Raw genomic sequence first — 14,442 nt, forward strand, 5'->3', positions numbered from 1 at the left:
TTTTTCAGGCCCTCTGAGTTGTAGCAAACCTTAACCAGGTTTCTGCTAAATGCCTTTCTGTGAATGACATCACCCTGTGTAGGGAAAATCCTCCCGTGTTGGCTGGTAAAGCCAGACAAAGGACACAAAGAACAGGGAGGAAAGTCCACAGGCCTGAAAGAAAGCGTGGCTGTATGAAGGTAAAACTCATCTCCAAGTAGAATGCAGGAGCTGCCCAAAGCCAGCAGAGGCAGTCCTGGGGACTGGGCTCATGCTTTGGCTCCAGGGCCACCTCTGCTGGAGAACAGGTATATAGGGATAGTCATGATCCATGAGGCTCTGCTGAAAGGGCCTAAACCTGGGGATAAAATTCTTCCAGATCCCGGCCCTGGGAAACAGAAATACTTCATGGCCTCCTGCTAAATTGTGCCCAACTAGAACTAGTTTCCAAGCTTGCACTCATTTATTTTCAGAGGATCCCTGCAGTGGGTCAGTACCTCTTTTATTTGGGCTAACCCAAGTTTTGTGTCTTTGCTTTTCTGAAGGTCACATGGGAAGTAGCCCTTCTCTGTGCTCCAAAAGGAGCACTCTCCTTCCCCATTTCAATAGTGGCACATTCAATTCCTACCAGGGAAAGAGTCATGCTCTTCTCCCACCCTCTTGCCCAATTGCTCTTGTGATACCAGGTTGATAGTTTCATTTCCAGCCTTCTACATGCAAAATCACCCAACCTGCTGCTATCAAAATCATGTTTTTAAATCAAGACAGTGTTTCTAGAAACAAAAGATCTCTGCAGGGAAAATTGACCCTGGCTTCAAATTTGCGGCCAATTTTCTTCTTTCCAATGCCTTGTGCAGGTAAAGACAGCAAAAGCAGCATCATTATTGAGGACCACACACCCCATGATTCCTGTGGGCACTGCAGATCCTCTCTGAGGCCAGGGCAGGCTTCCAGTTGCTATATGATCTGCAGCAAGTGTAACTCAAAAGGCTGCCACTGCATTATCCTCTTGTTTCCCATGGGAAAACTGGAGGAGCCCCTCCACTGGGGATGTTCCAAGCAGCTGCTTGGCTCAGCCAGCTGAAAAACACCAGGGAGAGAAGTGCTTATCGCCATTTGCCTGCTATTAGAGGTCATAGCCTATATTAAACACATCTTTCTGGCAGCATGCAAGGACAGACGGCATAAGTTTTTTCACTAAGCGGGGAAAGTTTTGACTGTCAACTTTCCTATCAAAATATGCAAAGCAGCAGGAACCAAATGCCTCCCCATCATAATGAAGAGAGGGAGAAGTCATGCAGCACTATTCAAACTTTGATAAGCTCCTGTGGGTGATGAATGAAGCTAAGGCAGAAAAAACATGATGAACAGCATGCTGACACAAAGACATCCCCAGTGCTGCTTGAAGGTTGTCCAAAGAGGAAAGCTCTGGTGCTTTCCTATGAACCTAACACCTTATCCCACTGCCTGCATGAGTGTGGAAATCTGTGATGCAGTCACCCAGGGATGGTTTCTCTTGGTTGCTTCAACACATTCACCACAGTTAAAGCTGCCAGTTGGGAGTGAGATAGGTAGTTTCTGGAGAAAAAGAAGATTTTATTTCTCAGAAAATGTGGCTTTTGGTACAGACCTAGATGATTCCTTATCTTCCCATCTTCTTAGGCAGAGGATACATATTTTTCCAAACATGACTTCCTCATTTCCTCTCAATTTACTCATCAGCTTACTAAAGGCCCATTAAACATGAGCACTGGCATGCTGGATGCTGGTGTTGGAGCCATTTCCTAATTTTTGGAGGTTAAAAATATTCAGAAAACATACCAAATGCCTCTCTTGCAGCTCAGGATCAGCTGGGACTGAAAGCCAGGTGGCTGTAAAATTGCCAGGAAAGCTATAAAGCATTTTATTAAAAAAAAAAAAAAATCCCATTTCAGTGGGTTCCATTATATGTCGGAATTGCATTTGCAGTTATTAATTTTAAATAGTAGTCCTGCAAAGTCCTATTGATGGGATTTAATTATTCAGATGAAATCTGAAGTGCTTCCACTTTCCTGAGCCCTGCACCTGCATCATTAATAAGATTTCTATCTAAAGCACCTCTCTCCTGGGTCAGGCAAAAGGCACTGAGTAATCATCAGTATTTTAGAGCCTGAGTCTGGCCCTTGCAGGACAAGAGGTGCAAATGTAACCAGCTGCTTGTGACAGGACATGAACCTAAATCAGCTCAACAGAAGCACCAAGCTGCTGGCAAGTGGATTCAGGGTGTGCTGTGGGCCAGTGCAAAGCTCACAGGCAGCAGCACCAAGGGAGGATGGCAGGGCCTTCGGAGAGTGCATGCCCTCTACACCACCAGACACACAGCCCAAGTGTTAAAAACCCCAGGGTCCTGCTTTGGCACCAATTCAAGAAGTCGTATTTCCAAGGGCTCAGTCGCTGGCTGGGGAACAAGCAATGGGTTGACTGACTGCTTTCAAAGAGCCTCCACATGTTCCTCCTCAACCTTAAGTTGAAATCCTGTGAGAATGAAATTTTGCCCAGAACTGCATTCTCCATGCTGTTTTGCCCACCATTTCTGCAGGAGTGCTATGAATATACCCCAAGGCTTACCAAGCCATATACAAAAGGTGATGGCAGCACTTGAAGAGATCCTGGACATGCTTTGGGCAGGAGAAAGAGAGGGATTGGGGTGAACAGCACTGCTGTTTGCCTCAACCCTCTGTAGGTGAGCAGTGGTGCTCTACATATGGGGCAGGAAGACGAAGGCTTGGAGAAATTTGGGAATGCAATAGGATAGGGACCCCCACCCAAATGTGGGGGTCTGAAGAGGAGGTGCATCCCCAGAACTGCTTTGCATCAGCCCCTATGTAACCCACGACCAGGCCCCACTTCCCCATAGGTGGATCTCATACTGTGAATTCTAACTGCTTTGCTTGTTTCTTCCTAGGCACAGGAATTCCTTTAATAGAATCATAGGAAGGTTTGTGTTGGAAGGAACCTTTAAAGATCATCAAATCCAACCCATTTGCTTTGGGCGGGGACATCTTCAACTAGATCAGGTTGCTCAAAGCCCAATCTCACCTTGGCCTTTAACAGTTCTGGAGGCAGGACATCCGTAACTCCTCTGGGCAACCTGTTGCAGTGCCTTACCACAGTCATGGTAAAGAATTTCTTCCTAACATCTAATCTATATCTCTCCTCTTTTAGTTTAAAACTGTTCCCCGTTGTTCTGTCACTACCTCCCTGTGTATAAACCCCTTTCCTCTTTTTGTTATAAGCCCTCTTTAAGTACTGGAAGGATACCATGAGGCCTCCCAGGAGGCTTCTCATCTCCAGGCTAAACAACCCAGCTCTCTCAGTCTGTCTTAATAGGAGAGGTGCTTCAGCCCTCTGATCATCTTTGTGGCCCTTGTCTGGACCTGCTTCAACAGGTCTAGAGGACCCCAGAGCTGGATGCAGTACTCCAGGTGGGGTATCACAGGAGTGGATTAGAGGGGGAAAATCTCCCTTGACCTGTTGTCCACACTTCATTTTATGCAGCCCAGTACACAACTGGCTTTCTAGGCTGTGAGTGCACATTGCTGGCTCATGTCCAGTTTTTAATCCACCAATACCTCTGTGGCCTTCTCACAAAGGTTGACCCAGTGTATAGCATTCCTTACTCAATCCTACAACCAACAATGATAATCCCCAATTAAAAAAAAAAAAATTACTTGTATTTTTAAAATTCTTTCAGGAAGTAGAACAGGTGTTTGCATACCAATACATTTCATAAAAGTGATGCTATCTGTAGCCTTGGTTTATGGGAAATACATAGAGAGCAAAGGAATGTGATTTTTTTTGCCACTGATGCCACAAAAGCAACTGGAGGGTGAAATATAAACTGTGGGAAGCCAGTGGTGAGCTGAACAGAGCAAACTGATGCTCTGGCCTCTTAAATACCCTACAAAGCTTGGTTCTGACAAAGGGGGATGTTGCAATTAGCTTGCAAAGTCCTTTTGGAATTTTGAAATGAAAGGCAGCCATGAAGCAGCACTTGTCCAGATTCAGGTGCCCGGGAAATCTTGCTGAGCTTTTTCAGTGCTTGGTCAAGGCCCATGCCTTCAAAGTCATGGCATGAACAAGAACTGAGCTGGGCACATTCAAATGGATCTTAATTTACTTCTCCACTGGTCATGGGGACTGATTTCTTGCCTCCCTTCTCATCACCACCAGAAAGCTACTTAGTAGCACTAGATCAGATCCTAATTTCTTCTGAATTCCTATTTTCTGCGCTCCCAGCACTAGACCTGGTCAGTGCTTCTTCAGCATATCACATGGTGCTATGCAAACACTTCCTAAAGCCCTTTTGCTACTGAACAGCTAAGGCAGATGTATTTGCTAGGATGAGGCTGGCTGGCCTTAGCCATATTCACTCCTTTTAACAGGAATTCCTCATCACTCTCCCCATTCTCTGACCTGTGGCTGCTGCCCCACCAGGTGTACTGAGAATTTTCCAGAAATTGTTGCTGTTGATATTATTCCTGTCAATGGAATCTCCCTTTTCTCACAGATTAAAGTTAAATGATCTCTTAGTAACAGCTATTGGGGCTTTCTGACTTAAACTGTAATCGGTGTTTATATCCTCCCTAGATATCAGAAAGCCAGGACAACTTTGGTCTCAGCTTCCTGCTGCTTTCCAAACCCAAACCAAAATCCTTATTTAAATGCTTCTGCTTATGCCCATGTTGTTCAGATCTGCTCACTCTACAGAGGGGCTTAAGGGCATGTTTTGGTCCCTGATATCCCTGGATTTCTCTTTCTTAGCTTTTGGCAGTGGCAGCCACCTTCTGCCTGGCTGCCCTCAGCTTCCTGTTCCACCTCTCCACACTTTGCTGTTTCTGAGCAGATGGAGTGTTCCCCACTTGGCCTCTCTCTTGGCCATTTGCTCCGTGTGGCTTTTTAGTGACTGCCTTGCTCTGGCCAATGGGCTCTAAGCCAGCACTGCTTTGCTCCCTGGAATGATGAAGAAGTGGCCTTTCAGCTTAGCTAACAAACTATTAAAGAACTGCCAGTCTCCATTTAGGTTCCTCCATCAGCTTTCTCTCCTGCTGGTCTCACTCCATCATTTCCTGGCTTTGGAAGAGGAGCTGTACTGGAATGAAGCAGTGTTCAAAGCCAGGTTGGAAAAAGCCTTGAACGACCTGGTCTAGAGGGACCTGTGGCAGGGGATGTCAGGACCAGATGATTTTTAAGGTCCATTCCAACCCCGTAACATTATACGATTCTGTGATTCTATGAAGCCATGCTGCCAGCTGGATCACCTGCAGGGACAGGGGTGTGAGTGCCAGGCCAAGAGCTGGCTACCCATGGGGGCAGGGCACCCCACCCACCTCCGACGTGACCAGTAAAGGAATGATAATTGGTTTGTCACTGATGCCACAAAAGCACCTGGATGGTGAAACATAAGCTGTGGAAAGCCGGCGGTGAGCTGAACAAGTTCATACCGACGCCTCTTAAATATCTCGCAAGGCTTGGATCTGACAATGGGGTGTTGCAATTAGCTTGTAGAGCCCTTCTGGAGTTTTGACACGAACGGCGGCGGTGAAGAAGCAGCCGCCCAGACTCTAGTCTCGCAGCCGGCTCGTGCCGCGGAGACGGAAGACGCCTGCCTCGCCCCGACAGCGGGCTCCGCAGCGGAACGCCGCCCCTCGCCCTCCTTTCCGAGGTCACGCCTAAGGAGTTACCGTCCCGCCCCTCTCCCGGCACCGGCAGCCGCGGAGAGGACGCGGGCAGGGCCGGCCCCACCCAGCGCTCCGCCCGCCCCACCCGGGCTCGGCCCCGCCCGTGGCTCCGCCGGCCCCGCCCCGCCCCGCCCGCCGCGGCCGGCAGGGGGCAGGCGCGCCCCGCCCGGGGCGGTGCCGGTGCCGGTGCGGCCGCGCCCCGCGGGCCCCGCGCGGGCGTCACGTCCGTGCGCGGCGCTCGGGGTTGGCGGGCGAGCGGAAGCGCGGGCGGGGCGGCGCCGTTGCCGCAGTGACGGGGCCGGGAGGGGCGGAGCGGCGCGAAGATGGCGGCGGTGCCGCCGCGTCGCTCGCAGCACCACCATCACCACCACCACCCGCCGCCGCCGCCCGGCCCGGCCTCCCCGCCGCCCGCCGCCGCCTCGCCGCCGCGCAGCCCCAGCCTGGCGCCGGCCTCGCAGCGCCACAGCCTGGCCGGCCCCGAGGGCGAGGCGCCCCCCGACTCGGACCGGCCTCCGGCCGCGGAGTGCGCGGAGGGTTCGGGCGCCGCCGCGCCGGCCCCGCCGCCGGGCTCGGGTAGCAGCTCCAGCGGCTCCTCCTCATCCTCGTCCTCCTCGTCTGCGTCGTCGTCGGCGGCGTCGAGCCCGGCGACCGAGAGTCCCGAAGCGGCGGGCCCGGGCGCGGCGAGCGGGGCGTTCCGCGAGCTGCTGGAGGCCTGCAGGAATGGGGACGTGACGCGCGTGAAGCGCCTGGTAGACACGGGCAACGTGAACGCCAAGGACATGGCGGGGCGCAAGTCCACGCCGCTCCACTTCGCCGCCGGTGGGTACCGGGGCCTCCCGTGCCCGGCCAGGGCAGTGACAGCGAGCGGGACAGGGAGGGTTCCCCTGCAGTAGCTTCGGGTAGGAGGCCTCCAGCGCCTCGGTGGTTCGGGAGTGTGCAAGCCTAAGCTAGAAGGGAGAGTGTGAGCACGCACTGTGCCCCGGCGGCGTTTCGCTACATGCTGTTGGGAGATGGCTGTTAAATCCCCTTCCTCTGGGTGAGACGAGTGGGAGAGGAGATGCTGGAAGCGTAAAGAGACTGTAAGATCTGAAAGTATGGACAGTGATCTCTGTTTTCGATATCCATGGGCTGCTGCAAACTTGTGCAGTGGACTTAAGAAGTGAGAAACTGAAATTCAGGACAGAGTTGGCTTGAAGTAAGGGCTTCACGTGTGCTGTCACAGCTCGGGGACTCCTGTGATGCAGATGTACTTAATGGGAATCAGCTTTGATGCCTTGTACTTTGTACTTCTTTCATTTGGGCATGGTTGCTGGTTGATGTCTGCATCTCTTGTGTTTTGAGTAGGCTGGATGAAGGGGTCAAGTGGAACAACCGAACTGTAGAAGTTACAGATGTGTCCAGGAAAGAATACACCTCTTTGTGCAGAGAAGAGATCTCATTGTGATCAGAACTAATGTTATAAAAACAATTTAGCAGTAAGGTCCAACAATGTAGACTAAATGGAAGTAAGTATTACTTTTGGCAAATAGAGCTGTGACAGATTACTGGATACTGGAGTTCTTAAAAAGAGTATTTCTTACAGAGTATATTCTTTACTGGGGGCACAAGGCACACAAAATTCATGATAAAAGCAAAATGAAGGTCTTGTACATCATTACTCCTAACTCAGGATGTGTACAATTGCTAGGTGTGTGGTCAGTCTGAGAGCTTTCTGAGGTGTGCTACGGTGTTACAGAACTGGACCTTATGTAGTGAAGCGCGCAGATCTTGTTTGAGCTTTGTGGTGCACTGGTACACATAAATTAAGATAATTAACAAGTCTGTGTTGGGTGGTCAGTGTTTAAATGCTGGTGTATGGATCTAAAGCACTGTTGAAATCAATAGTAAAATGAACATTTCATGGCACAGAGTTGCCTGGAACTCTGAATAGGGCTGTGCAATTTATCAGTCAGATAACACACCCTGAGATTGTATGGGTTTGTTTTCGTTTTCAAAGTACAGGAGGCATTTTACCATGCCCCTAAGGGAACTTTTAGTCCTGAGCTGCTTCTTTTTCTTTCTTCTCTGATCCCTGAGCTCTACTACTGACAAGTAGAGTTTAAAACACAGCAAACTTCTGGGGTATGGAGACGGTCTTAATTTTGATGAACCCTGGAACATAGTTCTGGTACCACCTGCATGTGTGCTTATGAAGTTCTTAAAGTTTTGGAAGACTTGAGTCTGCTCTGCTAATTTTGGATTCAGACTTAAAGTTAGACCTTGCTGCTTCCCCTAAAACTCTGAGATCTCAGGTTGTAACTTCAGTGGTAGTACAAACTGTAGTGCTGAAGCTGCAATGGTTAACTTCTTCTCTGATTAGAGAACAAATGGACAAAACTTATTTCAGGGGGTAAGGTTTTGAAAGGTGATAATGCCATTAAGATGTAACTGTAATAGCAGTGGAAGGCGATTCATTGTAGCATGAGGAAAATAGCAGATGAAGGTCTTGTACCTAACAAATTCCCATATCTGTTTTTCTAGATTGAAAAACTCTCCTTAGATACCATACCTATTTTGTCTCAAATCCCCTGGTCCAGGTGGATTAGGCATGTAAGAGCATTAGGCAGATTTCTTTATTACAGAGATCTTGAGATCCTGCATTTTGGAAAGGCCTGTAAGCAAGCATGTTTGAATGCCGCTGATCTTAGCAGTGTATACCTGACAGTGATACAGTGTGTTGATTTGATCTCCTTTGTGGGCTAAAGGTAAAATAAAACTTGTTTGCTTATGAGCATAGCAGTCTGCTGTGTTTTGGATAATAGCTCGTTTATGAGCCATGCCTAGGTTTGAATTGTATGGACTTCACTAGGGGAATGGGTGGTTGAGAGTGCAGTATGTCATGTTTTAAACTGGTTTTTTTTCAAACTTCTTGAAGCTAAACTTGTACATGAATAGAGTTTCACTTCTGATGTTGTGATTTGTGAAAGAGGAATACTTCTATTTTCTTCTTCATTTCCCATTTTTGGGACTGGATTTTATTTTTTTTTCCTTCCCCCTCCCACAGGGTATTTGACTTCTCCCCAGCTCAGTCTGTTTTTTCAGATTTCCTTCTTGGCAGCAGTGCCAGGCAGTTAAGTTCTTTTACTGTAATAGGGAAGGACAACTTCCCCAGTTACAATTCCTTGTAAAAGGTACTAAGTTTGGGTTTCCTTAAGCTTTGTAAGGTTTCTAATTTGAAAATCCCCTTTACGTCCTTTCTTGTGGCAGAAGTACTATAAAAAGAGGGACTTCTGAGAGTGCTCAGAATCCTTGGCATATGTGTAAGTTGGAGGTAAGACAAGAGCTGAACTCTTGTTACCAATTATTTTAAAAGCTGGGAATAGCTCTAAATCAGTTTCTAGAAGCTGGAGTCACCTGTCCATTATTCACTTCCAGATAAATTGTGCATGGTTGCATCAAATTGGAGCAAGTGTTACCCATATTTTCTCTGTTTGGGATAATTGAATTGCCCGTTGAACTGAATAAAGGGGAACTGGATCTTCAGCTCTGTGTTGAAGTGTCAAGTAGCGTGCTGAATAAATCTGACCTGCTTTGGTTAGCTATTAATAAGGCACAAATTAATACTGAGGCCATATCAGGGTTGTAGAGGCCTCTCTTGCAAGCAGGAAGAGGTTGAGCAAAGGATCATTTTCATTTTATCCTTCTTGCTTGGAAAGGGGAAAACTCAGTACTATCTCAACTGCTGTGTGGATTGCAGGATATTTGGGTCTCTGGTACCAGTGCAGGCTTTGGATATTGTCCAGCAGCACCCACAAAGCAGGTTCTAAAGACTTGAAAGTGATTGAGTGACTTTAAAATGCACACAAAAAAAAAGAAATTAAGTGGAGGTATTAATGCATGCATAGCATTTACATTCAGTTTATTTCAATTAAAACTAGCTTGCTTATAACTAAAAAAATTTAAAAAGCAACTGTGCTAAGCATGAACAAAGGTATGTTTGGCTTAACTTTTTATCCATACTGGTGGCCGAAAGCAGATATCTAAGGAAGAGTTATACACTTGCCCTCTTCATGTGATACTTATCTGAGTACTCCTTTTGCAGTTTGTAGCTCAGCAATTGTTTGAACAAAACCCAGTTTTTAAATGTTATTAGAGGGTCATGCTGTGGTAGGGAGTTCATTAAATAATTGGACTGTTAACTTACATTAGAAGCAACTTGTTTTCTCTTGTACTTGTTTCCTCTTCACTGGAATATTCTGTGTTCTGCTTAACAATTCTCTTCAAACTGGGTTGAATGAGACAAACTATTTCACTCGCTTGTCTTTCTGCTGCATTTCTTTGATCTAAAGATGTGTTACCTCTTTTCCTTGAGAAAGATCTTAACTGTCATTGTTTGTTTCACCAAAATTAGAACATCTTTACTGTATTATGTGCCACTCAGTAGCTGAAAATACTTGTCACACCAGTGTTTTCTATTCTTGTGAACTGGCCTGACAATTCTGCATTCGATGGTGTTGTTGTCACATAGTTGAAAACAACACTTTTTTTGCCAGCATAACCAAATGATTTGCTTATTCTGTGAGTATGTGAGAGGTAGATTTTTTTCCTGTTGGGGAATGCTACTGACTATTTTTTTAATAGTTGGATGATTTTAGCCTATGTGATAAGGTGTCCTGTGTTAGGTATAATTTGTATGGGATATTGTGTGACTTTACTCTCAGCCTAAGATATATCCTGTGCATCTTTATGTGGTTTGGGAGTTAAAGTGCCTGTATTGGTCCTTTGTGTTTGAAGCAGCTTGACAGTGATGCGTTCATGGCTCTGTGTGTGTTATCCTCCATGCATAGCACCCACATACCAAGGCTGATTTTCTGGGACTTTTCTACCATTAATATGCCTGGATGGGGAGGACTCCTGTGTGTGTTTGTCTGAAATTACACCTTTTTCCTGCAGCCAGCTTGGTAACAGACTTGCTTTTCCCCTTCTGAAACAACACTGAGCCATACAAAAGAGTATGTATGTATTTCCTGGTGACACCTTGGTTCATATGTTTTTGGACCTCATCCTTCCTATAAATCATTAATAATAGCACCTCTTTCAGAAGTGACTAGGTGGATGGACCTGGTAGAAATAAGCTGAGTCTTCCTCAATTTCTTCATATAGCCACAGTCATAAGCTTGTCCAGTTCCACACCCATTTAATGGGAAGTTTTTGATCATGAAGTTAGCCCCTCAAGTTCTTGTGCAAGACATTCTTTTAGCTTTACAGATGTTCTCTTTCTAGTGTTTTACCCGGGGATAGAGAGAGTACTAATAATAATTGCTGAACTGTGTCTTAATGTCCACTTCTGTACCAAGAAGAGGCAGAGGCTTTCAGGAATGGCTTTCAGAAGTTATGAAGCTGGGATCACAGGGAGGAGTGTTCTTGGTGGTCTCACTGAAGCTCAGGCTTGGAGAAATCTGATTTCAGGTAACTTACTAAAGCATCAGTGATACAGCTTGTTTTCTTTCTGCTTATTTGTGTAGTAATGGCAAAAAGCTGTTAGGGGAAAGCAGTTTTGTTCTAAGTGTGCCTTTGATATCACTAGTAATAACTGTTGGAAGTCTAATCACGTTGTGAAGACTAGCTAGATAACTATGCTTTTGCAAATTTTTGGAGTATACGGCTTTAATCCTAAAGGCAAGGGTTCTCACTTGGGTTGGGAAGCAGTCAGTGGTCAGAGTTTGAGAGCTGATCAAGTTGGTTTGTCAGCTAGCAAGCTGTTAAACATAAAAATGCAAGCTGCTTTGACATATATAAGATAAGCAACTGTGGAGGCAGAGCTGATACAAGTAGCTACTGAGTGTTCCTTGAGGGAGAGCCGGGAAATAGCAAGAAGTAGTTAGGAACTTGTTACACACTTCCACTCTGTGCAGAGACACACTGTGAATCACACGATTCACTCCGTGAATCGACCACTCCACCTGTGGTGCAGTGTACAGCAAATTAGATTACATTGCTCTGGAAAGCTTTGCTTGAGACATCATTCTGAAACTACTCTGACTCAACTTGTTGCAGTTGTTCCGTGTCCTTGTCATAGAAGAGATGTCTGACCTCACACAGGTGCTTGTAAAGCCAAGTCACTATTTAATTCTGCCTTGTGCGATTTAAAATGGGGTTAATAATTTTCAGTTGGATTCATATGGATACAATGAAGAACGCAAATTGTGCAGTCAGTTAGGAAACATCCTGGCAGTCTTACAGCCTCAGAGCCTGCAAAATGCACACTTTTCCATGTAAAAAAAAGATGAATCAATAAATTACTGGCATTTACTTTGAAAATCCTTCTTTTATGTTTTTGGTAGCACTTGTGGTACATCAACTCTGTTAGTGTCACAAGTGTATTACTTCATAGAAAGTTTCAGCTTGCTTTCTTTGTGACTAGTAACTTTTTCTCTTGAATTATCTTCTAATACTTTGTGCAATATGTCCCCTTCCCATTAAAAAAATTCTTGGAAGGAATTTACAAGAGGATATCTACAAATGCAAAATCTTGGACCTTCAGTAGTATTGAACCAGGTGCTCTTTTTCCCAGCTTGAAGGTTTTTCAGTTTACTTAGTTAAATCACTCAGTTTAATTGTGTTCTGTCTAGTGAAGTGGGAGAAGTGCAGGGGAAAGTCTAAGGGAAATAATCTGATCCCAGTGTGTGCTGTACTAAAGCAGAGACACACAATGACTTAGCTTGGTCTTCTTTCACTCTTTGCTTGTAGCATAAAACCATTCTGAAAAGGTCGTGTGTCTAAGAGTGCTCCTCCACCTCAAGGGCTTGTATTCCCATATAAACTATGTTTAGTGTTCTAACAAGTGGGATTACATTTAATAAGAACATCTTTCCAGCTTTGCTTAAGGTCCCAGTGATACCTACAGGTGTGCTTAACCTGTGATTATACATTTCCATAAAATTTAACTCCTTTTAGAGTCTCATTCTTGAAAGCAAGCAGGTAAAAGGAGGAGAAAAAACACCTAATGAGAATCATGAGTCTTCTGTGTCATAAGTCAAACTGTGCACATAACAGCAGCTTTGCAAAGGTTGGAACTGGCATATGGAGGAGTTCTTGCTATGTTGTGATGAAGTGACATTAAGTGGGCAGTGGCTGAAACAGTTCAGCTGTACTTAAACTGATCAAACTGACTACTTGATGTACTGTACTCACCAGAGAAAGCATTCTTCCAATTCTAGAGCGAAGTCAATTGGTTTTTCACCAAACTTTCTGAAAATTTGGCAAAGAATTGTGTGTCTTCTGTGAGTATTAGTTATTAGGTTGTCTGTAAACTATTACCGTGTGAAAGCTTTTGACTAACTAAAGGGAGGTTTAACGTGGAAACCCTAAGGGGAGTATGGAACGGAGGGTACAACTGGTGCTCCTGTTACTTTCCTTGCATCCCTCTCTCATCATTCAGCATTGTCTCTTGTTCCTTTGATCAAGTGCCACAAGAGGAGGCGGGACAGCTCACGGTCTCGGAGCAGGATGTGATGGGAGAGCAGAACATGTTGTTGCAGTGGTAGTAAGCGTTTGGTGGTGTCTTTGTGTGCCATCTTCTCCAATGGCATTTAAAATTTTTATTTAGCCTAATTTTCAAGCTGCCAGCTTGCTACCTAAAACTTTTTTTCCTCACTTTCACCCTAAAGTGACAGGTATAAATTAGAAAAAAAGCAAGAATGCATCATTGGCAGAGAACTGGTTAAGTGGCGTTTTCTATGGGTTGTTGTGCTGGTCTCTTGATTTACACAAAGCTGTCATAGTTATGTCCAGCTCCTGGCTTTCACTAAGCCCTTGTCTTCATTTGCTCCTGAGTTAACTGGAGAAATGAAGAGTCTATCAGTCACTCAGAATTTTTGCCTTTTCTGTGATTTGGTTGGTGACTGTTTCACCCTTAAATTACAGATGTTACTTCAGTACTGTGTTTTTATAACGGGATTACTGCTTCTTTTCTCTCAGGGACAATGTTTTTTGAGGTACTACAACTTGCCTGAAACGTCTGAATTGTGTAATGAATCTAAAATGAGGGCAGAGCTTGTGCATTTTACCTGTGTAAAGGTTTTTATAGAAGTGTTTTACCTTATTAAAGGAACCCTGTCCATGAGTGTGCTTTGGAAGCTGATAGATGAATTGCATCAAAACAAGCTTGCATACTGGGCCTTTAAATGGGACTCTTCTCTGTGGTTACCCTGGTTGTGCATGTTTTCTGTAGGAACCTTCTGTAGGATTGTCTTTTGGGATCTTTGATTACAGGTCCTTTCTTGGGAATTCTTCCATAGACTTTGTAAATTAAAGTTGCATTGGAAATATGCAGGAGTAGGGTTTAAAAAGTAATCTTAAATGACATCGAATAGGTTTCTACAGCTTAAGCTGAACTGGATATGCTTCATAAGCCACAGGTGGCTTCGCATGTGTTTTGGTTTATTTTTTACAAAAGATGACCCAGGCATTGCAGAAATTTTGGTAGTTAACAGCTGCTTTATCAAATTGGGTCATGGGATCATTTTGAAGTCTTCTTAGCATTTAATCAATTCAACACCTTAGATTTACTGTTGTTGGTGGGGAAGCTATTCCCATAATTGGTTACTCTTTCTCTGAAAGATGGTTGGTGTAGTGGGATAAAATCACAGTAACCTTTACAGTGCTTTTTAAGGACTGAACAGAAGAAGTAATTCACCAAAAACTGTGAAGTGTTAATTGCTGGCATTTCCAAAGATATCCTTATCAATGACCCCATGTCCAG

General features: G+C 45.2%; 1 protein-coding gene across 1 annotated transcript in view; it reads left to right on the forward strand.

The window, feature by feature from the left end:
* The first annotated feature begins 6,012 nt into the window (after positions 1-6,012).
* TNKS (tankyrase) overlaps positions 6,013-14,442 on the forward strand; it is a 138,265-nt gene continuing 129,835 nt past the window's right edge. Inside the window, exon 1 of the mRNA XM_082282070.1 lies at positions 6,013-6,518. Coding sequence (XP_082138196.1) covers positions 6,023-6,518 — 496 coding nt within the window. The 5' untranslated portion in view covers positions 6,013-6,022. The remainder of the gene's footprint in view (positions 6,519-14,442) is intronic.

The sequence above is a fragment of the Coloeus monedula genome (genome assembly GCF_965178545.1).
Source record: "Coloeus monedula genome assembly, chromosome: 5".
Classification (NCBI taxonomy): domain Eukaryota; kingdom Metazoa; phylum Chordata; class Aves; order Passeriformes; family Corvidae; genus Coloeus; species Coloeus monedula.